This window comes from Thermobia domestica, chromosome 10 (genome assembly GCF_964235325.1).
Source record: "Thermobia domestica chromosome 10, izTheDome1.hap1.1, whole genome shotgun sequence".
NCBI lineage: Eukaryota > Metazoa > Arthropoda > Insecta > Zygentoma > Lepismatidae > Thermobia > Thermobia domestica.
The window spans coordinates 131,714,526-131,729,503 of NC_137463.1; the positions used below are offsets into that span (position 1 = coordinate 131,714,526).

The 14,978-nt window shown below is 36.6% G+C and overlaps 1 protein-coding gene across 1 annotated transcript in view; it reads right to left on the minus strand.

Annotated features, from left to right (window-relative positions):
- LOC145661604 (phospholipid-transporting ATPase ABCA3-like) overlaps positions 1–14,978 on the minus strand; it is a 1,415,399-nt gene that overhangs the window by 774,796 nt on the left and 625,625 nt on the right. The window contains exon 6 of the mRNA XM_081726924.1: positions 947–1,105. Within this exon, the coding sequence (XP_081583050.1) occupies positions 947–1,105 (159 nt within the window). The remainder of the gene's footprint in view (positions 1–946; positions 1,106–14,978) is intronic.

Sequence of the window (14,978 nt, forward strand, 5' to 3'; positions counted from 1 at the left end):
CAATGGCAAGTAAGAAGTTTGAAAGGTTAATGTGGATATAAAGAGGTTAAAGATATGAAGCTAGCGGAGACTGTAGAAAAGCATACACAATAAAACAACAAAATAACACTAAATTGGCCGTAAAATCGAAGCAGACGTCACCAGAACGGGCCACATATCGAATAATTATTTAATATATAATCGAAGAAGCAGTCTATGTGTTTACGACATACTGAACTGTTAGAATATTACCGATATCTACGTCGAGTATGAAATAACGATAAAAAATGTTGCATTGTAGCTATGATACATAGGTCTTCAAAGCGGAGTTCTGCTTATAGTGTCGCTACTGTCAATTGATGACAAGCAAATAATTCTTTAGCAGAATTTATAACTGTACTGGGTGAGTTGAAAAGATGATTAACAACTTTAATTTACTTAAAAATACATTTCATTTAAAAGTTTCTTGTTATAATTTAGTTAGTATTGAGGGCGTATTTGAACTGTAGGAATTCTTAGTTTGCATCTTTTGAAGGATTGGATTCAGAATTTACATATCCAAGACGCCATCAGGCGTCAAGAACTCATCGACAATCGGCCATAAGCTTATCAACAATGTATAAATCCTGTAATTAGCTGCAGAGCAGCTTCCTATTTTCCGCTTTGCGAAAAACACAAAAGTTATGTCAATTCTTACGAATCTCAATCTTTCCTAAATCTTTTAGTGACTCGGAATAAAATGATTTGATTGATTAAATTGGGAAACATTGAAATTCTCTAATACAGCTCTCTATTAGTCGCTTGCTGCTACACTGTTTGCAGTATAGATGGACTTGAATGCTGAGGATTCAACATTAGATTCCCTAATAAGTGCTTACCAGATTGATGTTTTTGAAAGTTTAAAATTTGCAAACGTTTAACTTATTGAACAGAAGTATGTAACACTTTCAAATCGTTTGAAACTTACCTTCTTCTTCTAGACTTTTGATAATATGGATTCCAGAGTAAATTCCAGAGATTGAAAATAAAAGATTGTATTTATCTGAAGACTTTGATGTAATTCTATAATGAGCATCCGCCAATAACGTAATCCAAATAGAAGACACTAGTATTTCTGCAATTAAGCCTGTAGAAAAGAGTGACTTCAAATATATCTTTCATAATATTAGTACAATGTATCGATATCACAAGTTACTTCAAATATAAACATATTATCAATAATCTCATTTATTTATTTTGTTACTCCATAATTAAAACTGACAAAAGGAATGATTTCTTGTCCAATGCTATAGAAAATAAATTGAACCTAAATTAAATAAATATCGATATTTCCAATAGTATCTACAGCAAATACCTGATATTTCTGGAACGTCTTTTTCTTAAAGTGAGTCCCATTCGCAATCAGAGAACCGTCAAAATGTGATTAGGAGTCACGTGAATTAAGTATAAATAATATTGATGTTCTTTGGAAACGAATTATTCAGGACACTTTATATAAAATAGTGCCTGATAGACATGATGAGAAAAAAAAGTACTTTGCAAATTACTCGTATATGATGCCCAAACTTGCAGAAAATTAGTTTAAAGAAAGATACTGGATTAACAAAATAAATCACCAGATTATGTGGGTTTCGATACCATACCCTAACTACGAAAACACTTACAATCTTACCAAGACGAATTAGTTGACGAATTCAATCTGTTGTATGTAACCTTTGTGACGTAAGTCAAAATGTGACTTGTACATGTAATCAGGGCCGGATCTACGGGGGGACAATTCGGGGCATTTGCCACGGGGCGCAGCTGGTTGAGAGCGTGTAGGGGGCACCACTTCCAGGCAAGATTAACGCTGGCAACTTTGAAAGGCCGTATGGACGATGATGGGGTGGTTGGTGAAATGAAGAAAATGAAGGAAATCTGAGCTGAAAAATGTTCTCGCAGCATTTGATGAAATTACAAGCACTTCCTCTAATTCAGAAGTAAAATCAGTTTCCAAAAACTTGATGAAATCAATCAAAGATCTTAAAATTGTAATTAATTTAGTATTTTAGGACTCAGTTTTGCATGAAATAAATGGCGTTAACAAAGAAATATAGAATAAGCAATGTTTCTTTTAGAAAACATGTTCCTTAGGGGCATACTTAGTATTCAAAGGGGAAAATATTATTTTTACACCTTACTATTCTATTTATTATTAAATTATATACGTATTATTTTGGTCTCCTCCGGGGGTCAGTGCTCCCTAGAAACATGTCTGGAAGAAACACTGAGAATAAGGATTTAACTTTGCAAAGGTCTCTTGATTTGTTATCCGATCTTTTGAACGCCATCTCCAGGTTCAGAATTACAGATTTAACAGATGGCTGTCGGAAGCGAAGGTTAATGTTAATTTGATAGATAGAAAGATCAGTTCAGAGAAAAGTGCATCTTGAAGAAGAAGGTAATGTCAGGAGAGGATGAAGCAAGACTTTTTACTGAAGAGGATCGTCTTAGGCAATCTTTCTTCAGAATTCTTGAGTTCTTGCGGGAAGAACTCTTTAGTAGAATGAACAGGCTCAAAGAAGTAAGCAAGGGCTTAAGCTTCCTCAGAGGAATCTCATTGTGTGAAATGTCTTCGGGTTCGGAGGACGTGGAAAGATCGTGCGCGGATTTCGCTTTGAAATTCCAAGACAATTTCAATGCTGTAGAATTATGTTAGAAATTGAGAGTCTTAATGACCAGGCTGTTGTATTCTTGCCGGACCTCAAGAAGTCCACGGGAAGGAACATACTCAATATGATTACCGGAAATGACTTTCAAAGTGTCTGTCCAAACGTCTCAGTGGTTCTTAAAATTTTTCTTATCCTTCCATGCAGTGTGGCAACTTGTGAAAGACGTTTTAGCAAATTAAAACTCATTAAAACATATTTACGTTCATCTATGAGACAGGAAAGGCTCTCAGATTTGATAACATTAGTTATAGAGAACAAGGTTGCTCAATCAACATCTTATGAAAAACTTATGCATATTACTAGAAGAATCATTACACACAGGTGGAAGGCGCACACATAGAGTGAAGCCAATATGCACATGCGAGGAAAAGGTAATATAGACACGCGAAAAGCCATTATATACATGAGAAACGCCAATATCGCATGAGAAAAGCCAATATCACTTGAGAGATGTTAGCTTACATAATAATCTACATTCAGGTGGAAGGCCCCCAAATACAGTAAAGCCAAACATACAACTGAAAAGCCGATATACACACACAGAATGGATCATAAAGTAAGTCAATGAAGAAAAATTTTCTGAGCCAACAGAATAAGAGGAACGTACAAGTTATCAAGTTAAGGGTCCGTACTTACAGAAAAATGTTTCTAAATATACAGGTAACCAATGGGGTTCTGTCGCTTTTTCACCGAGCACATTCGAACATCGATAGGTCACCTAAGAGGCACCTGGAATATAAAAAATAGTCCCCATCAGCTTTCCCAACGTTCTCAAACACCATGGATTCCATCGCGGTAGAACTTGGTGAGCAATGAAGAGAACAAGATATAAAGTGCATTTTGCACCTCTACTAGGGATTTGATCTGGCGTCCTCTAAGGTGATTGTCCAAAGAACGGAAAAGGTAACAAGCATACAGTGCAATGTCCGGGGAGTATGGCGAATGAAATATTATTTCCCATCCAATGCGTATAATGGTGTTCCGGGTCATCGTAGCACGTGGGGCTCAGTGTTGTCCTGTAACAGGACGACCCCTTTGCGATTCTAAAGTGCTGACTCCAGAGTTTTGAGTTTTTCTTGAACACGGCTCAACTGCTGACAGTACTCAGTTGCATTGATGCTCTGACTAGCTGGTAGCAGTTCCCGATGCACGATGCCGCAAGCAGTCCATCAAACACACAGGAGGACCTTCTTCTGGTGTAGTGTTGGTTTTGGTTGTTTTGGAACCGGTTCATGGGATGCCAAAAAATGATGGCGGCGCCGTGGAGCTTCGTAAGGACCTAATTCTCATTACATGTCAACATCCTGTCCAGAAATGGCTTCTTCCTCACACGAGACAGCAAAGAAACACAGGTAGCTGCTCTCGTTGCCTTTTGGCCCGGAGTCGAATCATGTGGGACCCATTGACCCAACTTGTAGTGCTTCCCAAGCTGATGGAGATCCTGCCGAATGGTTTCTTTATTCACACTGAATTGTAGTCCCAGTTCCTCATATGTATGGCCACTGTTCGCTTCAATTGCTGCCTGAAGATCTTCATTTTGTACATTTGTCCGTCTTTAGGCACGTGGTGCGCCTTCGAGTGTTTCGCACCGTCCTTAAGCTTGTTAAACCACCGCTACACTGCCGACGTAGTCATGACACCCTCACCAAAAGCCTGGCATATCTTGCGCCTTGCTGCAGCGACGTTTGATCCCAGTTTGAACTCGTGCAGTATACACGCACTTATAGTCCAGTAAAGATAGCCCATTTTTCTGCCAACAAAGGAACAAATTAGTAACAAGCTGAAAATTGGTATGGAAGTAGGGGGATGTGTCAGGAATAACATACTAAAAGTCCCCTAAAATCACACTGTAGCTTTTCCCGCAATTTTGAAAAATGTCCGCCATCTTTAGATGACGACAAGGAATTTATGGAAATCGTCACCCTTTATGTTTATTCTTCTGGCCACCGTTCTAATTATCACAAAGCCATGAATCATATATGGTTGGAAAGGTTGAGAGACATAGAATCAAAGTAAATAACATATATGCCCATCGTGCTAAATTTCTAGAAGAAGAGGAGGAAGAAAACAGCTTTTTATTTTAAAAATATATATTTTCAGAAATCATGAGAAGTTTGCAACACTGACAATTATTGCACACCAATGAAACACCTCCAACAGATGTCCTTGATATTTTTCTCAATCATAGCCAACAATGACACAAATCGGTGCAATATAAGCCGAGAAAAAATATAACTTATGTTACTTTCTGACCTCTTTGTACAAAAGTGCATAAGGTGACATACACTTTCACGGTTCTAGTCAGCTTCTTTTATCACATAGGACCAAGAGTTATATATCATTGGAAATCTTAAGAAACGTAAATTCGAACGAGGTAACACTTATACTAAGCAACCCCAATTTTTGGAAGAAGCGCAAAACCCAAAATTTCGGGACAAAACGTGATTTTCGCATAAATTCTTCAAACCTTGCAACACTGACAATTATTGTGTGTTAACAAAACTCAGCCACCGTTTTCACTATCGTCATTATTAATTTACTTTTAAAATGGCCAACGTTTTTCCCAATGGAGTAAGCTTTTATGATGTATAGTTTTATATCACTTAAATATAGCACAAAAATCATTTATTGACAGCATTAGAAAGTAGCAGAAATTGGTAGTATCCTATTCATAGGAAAATCATAATTCACACACTTAAAATCACTCTCAACTACAGTGCTACAGAGGTCGTTTGAATGTAATTTTTTAAAAATGCCTTGTTTAAACTAGATTGCAATTTTCCTTCTAGTATTCTTCAAATCAACTTAGTATTTACATTAGACATAGTATGCACTTTAAGAACATTTTTGTAACTAGTCCATTCGGACTTATTTTATTAGAAATCCACAAGGTTATCATTATCTCGTTCATCTCTATGGTCTTCATCATTTGGTTCTGCATTCATACATCCAATTCCTCGACAATGACGTAAATTAGAGCACACAATTCCTGCTTTCCGACAACCGTACATACTTTCACAGCCCTTTGTACAGTTACAGGATATTACACGGAGCGGGTTCCTTGGTCATTCTTGCTGGTGCGAGAATACCTTCTAATGTTGTCCATCCATATTCAGTCGGCCGCAAATCATTTTCACGGTAGTATTGAACCTGATGATATGGTGTTTCGCAGCATCACTGGTAGGTGGCAGTTTTGCCAATTGTATTTCGTTCTGAATTCGGAGCGACTTACGGCAAGGATGTATGAATGATACTGGAATTCATCCAGTAAGGTTACTATTGCTGGAAAATCGTAGTGTGTTAGTAGAAATGATGTGCCAGCTTCATAGATTGTACATGTACACTAGCATTATCATGGTTCAAAATTTCAAGCATAAATCTTCCCGTTTTTGAAGTAATCGCAATGGCTTTTTCTTTCCCTGTCGATACAAACCACATGATGTGTCGCATCCAGTTAAAGCATGGTAACTGAGCAAAACAGTTAGTATATTTGTCTGTGTATCTTACAACTTCTTAGTACTAAATTCTTTACTCACGTCTTGTACACGTCCAATGTCGTACTGATTATTTCGAAATGTGATGTCGTACTGATTATTACCTTGTTCAAGCAAAATGATTAAAATGTCAACATCCTCGCGACTACTACGACGTGCCTACAAGGATTTAAAGACTTGGCTACAACAGTTTTAGCTAAAAGTGCGTCAGCATCACTCCTTGCTTGCTGGGTTTGAATTCCAGCTTGTGTCAAATGAACCATACACTCACGAGCGAAACAATCCTTATTTTTGAAATTACCTAAGAATTTATCTTTTTTGTTAATAATATGGTTTCATTTGTGAATAACAGCAAAGCTGATTGAATCTTTGACTCACGTTGCTCCCGCTCAGCGGCTTTTGTACAGTTTTCAGTGCAATACCCATAAAAAAATTGTTGCTTTCGTTCCTGAGTTTGTGAGTACATAGGACACATACAAGTTGTGCACGTCAAGGTATGTTCCATGTTGTTGCCAAACAACATGATGTAGAAGCAAGCCTCCATCTATAACATACAGAGTGTTTTTAATTTGAGTTTTAAAATTTGTCCGATATTCAAACATGCCATACAAAGCGGACTTTTTCGTTTTTCTCATAGACATTTCTGTGAAGAGAGAAAGTGAATAGGGTGCAAGCTCGTAAGCAAAACACTGCTGGAGTTCTTTTTCGGACTTCTACTTATATGATTCAGTTGAAGTATAGTTTTTACAGCCAGTAGCTCATCACGGATACGCGCTACATTGTGCATTACGGATAGTGGGATGACTTTATCTTTTTGTTTAAGTTTCACATTTCCCAAAGTCTGTCCAAACATTCCTTCCATAGCAGACAATCCTTAGATTTTTTAGATTTATCAGTTGACCATTTCATTACCTACCATGCCAGTGCTTAGAAACGCGAGCTCCGGATATGAAGGGAATGGAGGTAATGCTGGGATATGCTGGCAACGCGATTGACTGCTTTGGTACAGGTCCACATGCCGACCAGTGTGCAGTTCATGCCTATCTTTGTTTAATAATTTTTCAAGACATTCTCGTAAGTGGCACGCTGCTGGCACACTTGACACACACCTAGATATTATCGGGTCAGTCCACCGCTGCTCTTCATTGCTCTCGTTAAAACCTACTCAATCGTTATATCGGACCATGTACCACTCCAAAATATATCTTTTCTACGAATAGTGAAGTAACCGTCTCCTGCAAATAGCTGGAACTGATGAAGATCCATTTCATCCTCCAACCGCAACATTTCTTGTAAGTACAGATGTGCGTATTTGGCATACAAAAGATGCTCAGCTGCATAGAAGTATCGTAACATTTCTTACATGTAGTGAAGATGAACATTCAAGTCTCCAGTTCTTTCGAATTAAAAGACGCATGATTTCTACAAGCTGAAAGTACAGAGCGAATAACTTAGAGATACGGCTTGTTTCTGCAGCAGCGTCAATGAATAACTTTAGGTCATTTGCAATCTTGATTGACTATGAATGTTGAACAACTACATCAGTATCGATATCTTCGTCAGTCATCAGAGGAATATAAACATCTCGCAATTGACGCACAAACCCCTCCGCGCCGTCTGATTCATTAATTAAACAGTATATATTGCAATTGCTAAGGGCCGTGTTGTGTTAAAAGAAATGAGCTCGCAAAGTACGAGCAATAAGAATGGCCTGGCTTTATCTGTGGCATGGAGTTACTAGCATATATGCAAGACCAAAGTTCTTCAATGCCACTTTTCATTTTATATGCAACTGTTTCCATAAGTGACATTATAGTGAAAAACCCCGAAGTCTAACAACCACTGACGGTAATTCACCAGAATTTCTACATGCTGCTAAATGTCACATGCTTTAGAGTACAAATGTTGATTCAACGTGACTAAGCACGATTTTTTGCTTATTTCCTGCACATTCTTTGCTGGCAAACATAAGCGCCGAGTATACAGCATCCATGCTTATTGGTTGAAGATTGATGAGAGGTTGAATTACTACTTAATACGTTTGATACTTATGGTTGTTGCTTGTCAGCAGCTGCATAAATCCATTCCAATTCGGGCAAGTTAGTGTCTTCAACCACTTGAGAATCATCCATGTTACATCGTACAGAAAGTGGATTTCAGTTTGGATATTCAGAACACGAAGGTATCTTATATCTTTGATGATTAAATCCGAAAGGCCATTACCTTTGCGTGTGTACGTTAAAAGTGGTTATTCCATTCATTCTTTGACAGTGTACGTTTTTTGAACCCAGGTATTGCTCAATGATATGCGAGCGACTGAATATGAATGGACAACATTAGGAGGTACCCTCGTACCAGCAGGAATGACCAAGGAACCCGCTCCGTGTAATATCCTGTAACTGTACAAAGGGCTGTGAAGGTATGTACGGTTATCGGAAAGCAGGAATTGTGTGCTCTAATTTATGTCATTCTCGAAGAATTGGATGTGTGAATGCAAAATCAAATGTTGAAAACCATGGAGATGAACGAGATAATGATAAAATGAATTATTTATAATAAAATAAGTCCGAATGGACTAGTTACAAAAATGTTCTTAGAGTGCATACTAACGTCTAATGTAAATACTAAGTTGATTTGAGGGATACTAGAAGGAAAATTGCATTATAGTTATGAACAAGACCAGGGAGTAATCTACACCCCCAACACCCCCCTAACACCCCTCCAAATTTCTTTACACACACCCCTGGATGGAAAAGGAATACTCCCCCCAAATCCAATTGTATCAATCAGTATCACATAGGTTATTTATTACATCAAATTAAAAAAGGAAAGGAGGCAATATTCTTATTTATTTATTTCACTTCAAAATAGGAAGCGACCTCGTTCTCATGTACGGCTTCGAGAACCACATGACCTCATTTCGGGTGGTGTTTCGATCGAAACAATTGACAAAACAGGCTGCTGATACCTACCCTCCTGGGCTCCGCGGTCGTTTCTGAGAAAAGAGATTGATGGACAGATGCAGATGACTGAAATTGGCAATGTCTTGAGCAGTTATTCACCTACCTCTTCCTCAATTAGGAAAAGTGTGACAATATAGTAATAAGCCTATACCAGATTCAGTTGGTAAGTGCTACTCTGCAACGCTCACAAACAGAGGGGGGCAAGGGAGACCCTGGCCCTCCCTAAATTTTTCATGTTCCCTCCAGACTTCAATACAAAATGCACAATTTAGATATTTGTAAGAGAATTTTTAATGACTTGGTCCCTCCTAACATATTCATGGATCCCCAAAGCTCTGTTGCTGGTTTCGAGCCTGCTCTGCAAGTAGTGTATCAACGGACGGACGTTAGAAGGGAGTAGTCAAAACGTTTTTAGAAATGAAGCGATTGATCGAAGTAATAATTATATATATATTTTTAGACTGAGTCTAGTGCTATGCAGGAACGCATTTGGCGCTAGCTTAATTTTTTGAAAAGTATATTTTTATTCACGTAAATTCATTGAGCGGAACAGGGCTCATAGTGAGTCACTTTTTTAAAGTAAAATTTATTTTTTTCAAGTTGGTCACTAAAAGTTACTTTTCTTTTAAAAAATGTCACTAAAAGTTACTTTTTTAAGAGGTAAACTTACTTTTTCGTGTGATTTATGTTTTGCATTGGCAGTTTTCCAAGAAAAATAAAAAAAATGGAAAAAGGCAGAAACTTGTTACTCATTACTCTTCTGAAAGCTTCAGTACTTGCTGCCACATGTAAAACAGTCAGCTTTATTCTCACTTCAGCTTGTATTCTTTCTAAAGCACAGTGGATGCTTAAGCTCTCAAGGTGGGGTTGAGAACCCTTCTGTGTCTATTCTTCCATCTATCATAATAATCTTTTAGTTTCCTTTCGTAATAGTTAACGCTCCATTCAACGTTGTGTGTGTGTGTTTGTGTGGTTCATCATGTACGTCTTGTGTTACGCTTCTTGTATTTTCTTAAGACTAGGTGATGAATTTGAATATTTCACGTTTTTGAGAATTTTTAATGCAAAGTTAAATATAATGTCTGGAATGAAGAAATTCGGAAATAGACAAGAACTGGTTCCACTTACTCAGAAGCTTTTTACATCTGCTAAAGTCGGCCAAACATTGACGTATTTTTCAGTCGAACCATAAAATTTCATACTCTAGTCTTGTTAGCAGCTGTCAATACGTTAGTGTATGGGACCTGGCGTAAGTTTACGTACCGAGCTTATCATAACTACCAATCATACTTTGAGAACCTAAGAAAGGAGGAAGCTCAAAAAGAAGAAGTAAAGAGAAAACAAAACAACAAACAAAGAGAGAGGTGATGGAGAAATTGACAAAGGAAAAAATGGGGATGATGAGATTTTGGTCACTTCTTCGTGTGCTTTTGGCCATTTTTTGGTCACTTTTCAATTATTTACACGAGGTCAGACCACTATGAGCCCTGGGATTATTAAAATTAGGATATATTATAGAAGGCAAAACAGAAAGATCTTATATATAAAAGAGAACGCACAAATCCTTTGTTCCCTCATCACGCTAATACGGCTGAACCAATTTCTTTCATTTTTGGGGGGTTATTAGGATTTGGACCCTAGATGGTTTTTATCATATCACTTTAATTTTTAATTACCAGTGTCTTGAGATAATTGACCATTCAAGTGTCCATAACGTACAAATCCTTTGTTAGTTCATCATAGGTAAAAATAAACGTATTTATATGCAACCCGCATGACCGTGTCACTCGGCGGGTTAACATAAATGACAGGCGATATAATGTTAACATTTACTGCAATCTACTATGGTTTTTATCATATCACTTGAAAGCGAAAAAGTAAAAATTATCTAAGTAACAAAGTTTATTGCGTTCCGGGGTGACCGCAGCGAAGCGTGGTGAACGCTGCTAGTACAAAATATTTGTAAATTGAAAAACTGGATTTCTGGAAAACAACTAAATCAATGAATATTTTACCTATGAAAGATATTCAGAGCCAATAACGTAGCCAAGAAGGGGCAGGAATGGAGATTAAGAGATCAAATAATATCACAAGAATTAACGATAACAAAAGGGTTAGAATATTAAAATAATGAAATTGGAACAATGTACAGTATTAATTGTGATTTCAGCATGGGACGAGGGATTTTTTCCGAATTAATATTTTGGAAAAAATCACCCACTAAAACTTGCTGGGGGTGAATAAATTGAAATAATAGCAGAATTTTGCCAAATAATTACAATAATTCGTATGTAATTAATTCACATGTAGTTACTGGGTAAAATAGTGGAGGTTAATTCCTAATGCAGTGAAATCTTTCTTAACGGGCATCTCTCAATAGTGGACGTCTTCGTAAGAGGACAATCTTAATTATTCTTCCATGCAATAAATTGGTGTGGTGTTATGAGAGAGAACCCTTTCTTTTAGGGACACCTCTCATTTACGGACAAATAATCGGTTCCACTGATGTCCGTTTTGAGAGGTTTCACTGTATTACTTAGTTTAATAATAATAATAAATGCTCAAATGTGTGAACTTACTTTATTGAACCTACCACTGCGAAGAGCTGATAATAATAATAATAATAATAATAATAATAATAATAATAATAATAATAATAATAATAATAATAATAATAATAATAATAGTAGTAGTAGTATTGCAATAGTTGTGTAACAAAATATACTGTTTTCTTGTTTGAGTTTGTTTAAAAATTATATCACTATTTTGAGAGCACCCCCCCTTTTACTTTGAGCACCCTCCCAAGTAAAACTTTCTGGCGTACTTACTGAACAAGACATTTAAAAAAAATACACTCAAATGACTACTGTAGTTGAGAGTGATTTTAAGTGTGTGAATTATGATTTTCCTATCAATAGGATACTACCAATTTCTGCTACTTTCTAATGCTGTCAATAAATGATTTTTGTGCTATATTTAAGTGATGTAAAACTATATATCATAAAAGCTTACTCCATTGGGAAATACGTTGGCCATTTTAAAAGTAAATAAGTGAAAACGATGAAAACGATAATTGTCAGTGTTGCAAGTTTTAAAATATTTATGCGAAAATCACGCTTTGTCCCGAAATTTTGGGTTTTGTGCTTCTTCCACAAATTGGGGTTGCTTAGTATAAGTGTTACCTCGTTCGAATTTACGTTTCTTAAGATTTCCAATGATATATAACTCTTGGTCCTATGTGATAAAAGAAGCTGACTAGAACCGTGAAAGTGTATGTCACCTTATGCACTTTTGTACAAAGAGGTCAGAAAGTAACAAAAGTTATATTTTTTCTCGGCTTATATTGCACCGATTTGTGTCATTGTTGGCTATGATTGAGATAAATATCAAGGATATCTTTTGGTGGTGTTTCGTTGGTGTGCAATAACTGTTAGTGTCGCAAACTTCTCATGATTTCTGAAAATATATTTTTTAAAATAAAAAGGCTGTTTTCTTCCTCCTCGTCTTCTAGAAATTTAGCACGATGGGCATATATGTTATTTACTTAGATTCTATGTCTTTCAAGCTTTCCAACCATATATGATGCATGGCCTTGTGACAATTAGAACGGTGGCTAGAAGAATAAACGTAAAGGATGACGATTTCCATAAATTCCTTGTCATCATCTAAAGATGGCGCATATTTTTGAAAATTGCGGGAAAAGCTACAGTGGGATTTTAGGGGTCTTTTAGTATGTTATTCCTGACACATCCTCCTACTTCCATACCAATTTTCAGCTTGTTACTAATTTGTTCCTTTCTCAATCCTATCTTTACTTGACCTCTGTGGAGGCCCAATGTTCACTCTGTCCTTACGCAAGTTCACGGTGTACAACGAACTGCCACAACCAGATAATATGTTGGATATACCTACGGAAAGAACTGAATTTCGCCTTTTCGCCATTCGCTTCAACTGACGGTGTGAGGGTCAACTGAACACAGATCTCCACAAAAAGCGACAGAGCTTTGTTGGTTCCTTTATAGCTTGTTCGAATTGTCATGTACTTGTTTTTCTTTCTGTTACCACACTATTATTACTTTGCGTTATAATCTGAAGGACATTTCACAATAGGTCCTGAAACATGTGTATAACAATGTATTTTTTACGAGGAAAATCTCGAGAATTTTGTTTTCAGTCTAACAGAGTATTTTATTTTCGAAATAAATGAGCTTCAAAAAAAAAGTTTCAAAATTTAAGTTTTCAAAATATCAAATATTTCATATAAATAAAACGTAAACATTGCATAGTGTATCGGTTTGTGTTTCGATTAAACGGTAAAATGACTTTTGATATCTCTTACTTTGTAACTTTTGGATGCGCTTAGTATGTGTACACAAATTTAAGTAAAAGTTATAAAAGGGTGAAAGATGACAAATAGTTTAAACTTTTTAAAATATATACTTTAATCTAAGATTTGTTCCAATTCCTAACATAAAGTATTTAGACTTGGGAGGAAGGGGGCGCCAGAAAAACTTCTTTGCCCCCGGGTGCAAAATTTCGTAGATCCGGCCCTGCATGTAATATATGTATGTGTTGGAAAAACTGTAATTTTCAATCATTTACCGCCAATTTAGTAGTATCTGATTATAATAAAATGTATACTGTGGAGCAAAAAACATTTTAAGCAAAAGTTAAAAGCAGATTTTAGATTAAATTTAATTTAAATCAAACTAAGCTGGTAAACGACGATCTTCAATTGAAAACTTTGCCGAATGACGGTTCTGTAAGTTCAAAGTATCGGTGAGAATACCTTCAAAGTCTTCATATTTTTAAAAGAAGGTGAGTATATTATATTGTTTATTTCTGTTATTAAAAGATAAGGCACGTACATGAATGCTGAATTGGCTATCATTCAAATACAAGTATTGTTTTTTTCTTATTATTTCCTCACCTTTTCTTTTCTCTTGATTGTCTTCGTGAAAAGGGTTTAATCGATCGACTAAAATTTCTAGGGCTGTGTTTATAAATGAATCAGTCGTACTCGATTTCAAGTTTGGATTTCGTTTAGCTATAATAGTTGCCGGATCGTGGTATGACATGGACTAGGCTTCAGAAGTCCCTTTTTTCTGGAAAGAAAATAAACAAGCATCTTGTGGTTCGTTTGGAATGAGATAGGTGTATGGCGTCTGCCAAATTTCCTTTAAGTTGTTCATGGTCTTTTAGGAGGTTATTTTTGAGTTTCCCTTAGGTCTTATCAAAGTTCTCTCTGAAGTTGTAGTTCAGATGTGGTGTTTAATTTGCAGTCTTAACGACTGTGATTGCAACTATCGTCGCGTGTGGTACTAATATCCGCCATTTTATTTCATGTTTTTATAAAACAAAATTAAAGTTCTGAATAAATTTCTTAAAAATTCTGCAATTCCAATATTTCTAAGGGTGAATTTCGGAAAATAATAAATACGAAATCGTATATTTTGTTTGTAAATTTAGAAAATGAAATGAAATCTGTAAGTTTTACGTCCCACGATTATGCCGGTTAGGCTAAAGGAGACGTTGATAATGAGAGATGAGTGAAATGGTGAAATGAAGGAAGTGGGAGGAAACGAGAGAAGCCCGAGAAAACCCACGAGCACGGTGTTTGTCCAGCACAAAGTCCACACGGCGCGAGCTGGGATCGAACCGGGGACCCCATACACCGGGGGTGAACGCTTTGTCACTGAGCCAACGCGCCCCCCATTTGTAAATTTAGAAGATTCTAGCCTTATGGTCGGCATGCTGATGCAACTAAATATAACGGAGTACTACGCCCTCGTGTACAGCGCGCCGAGTCAGCAAATTTTTCTGACGTCGTA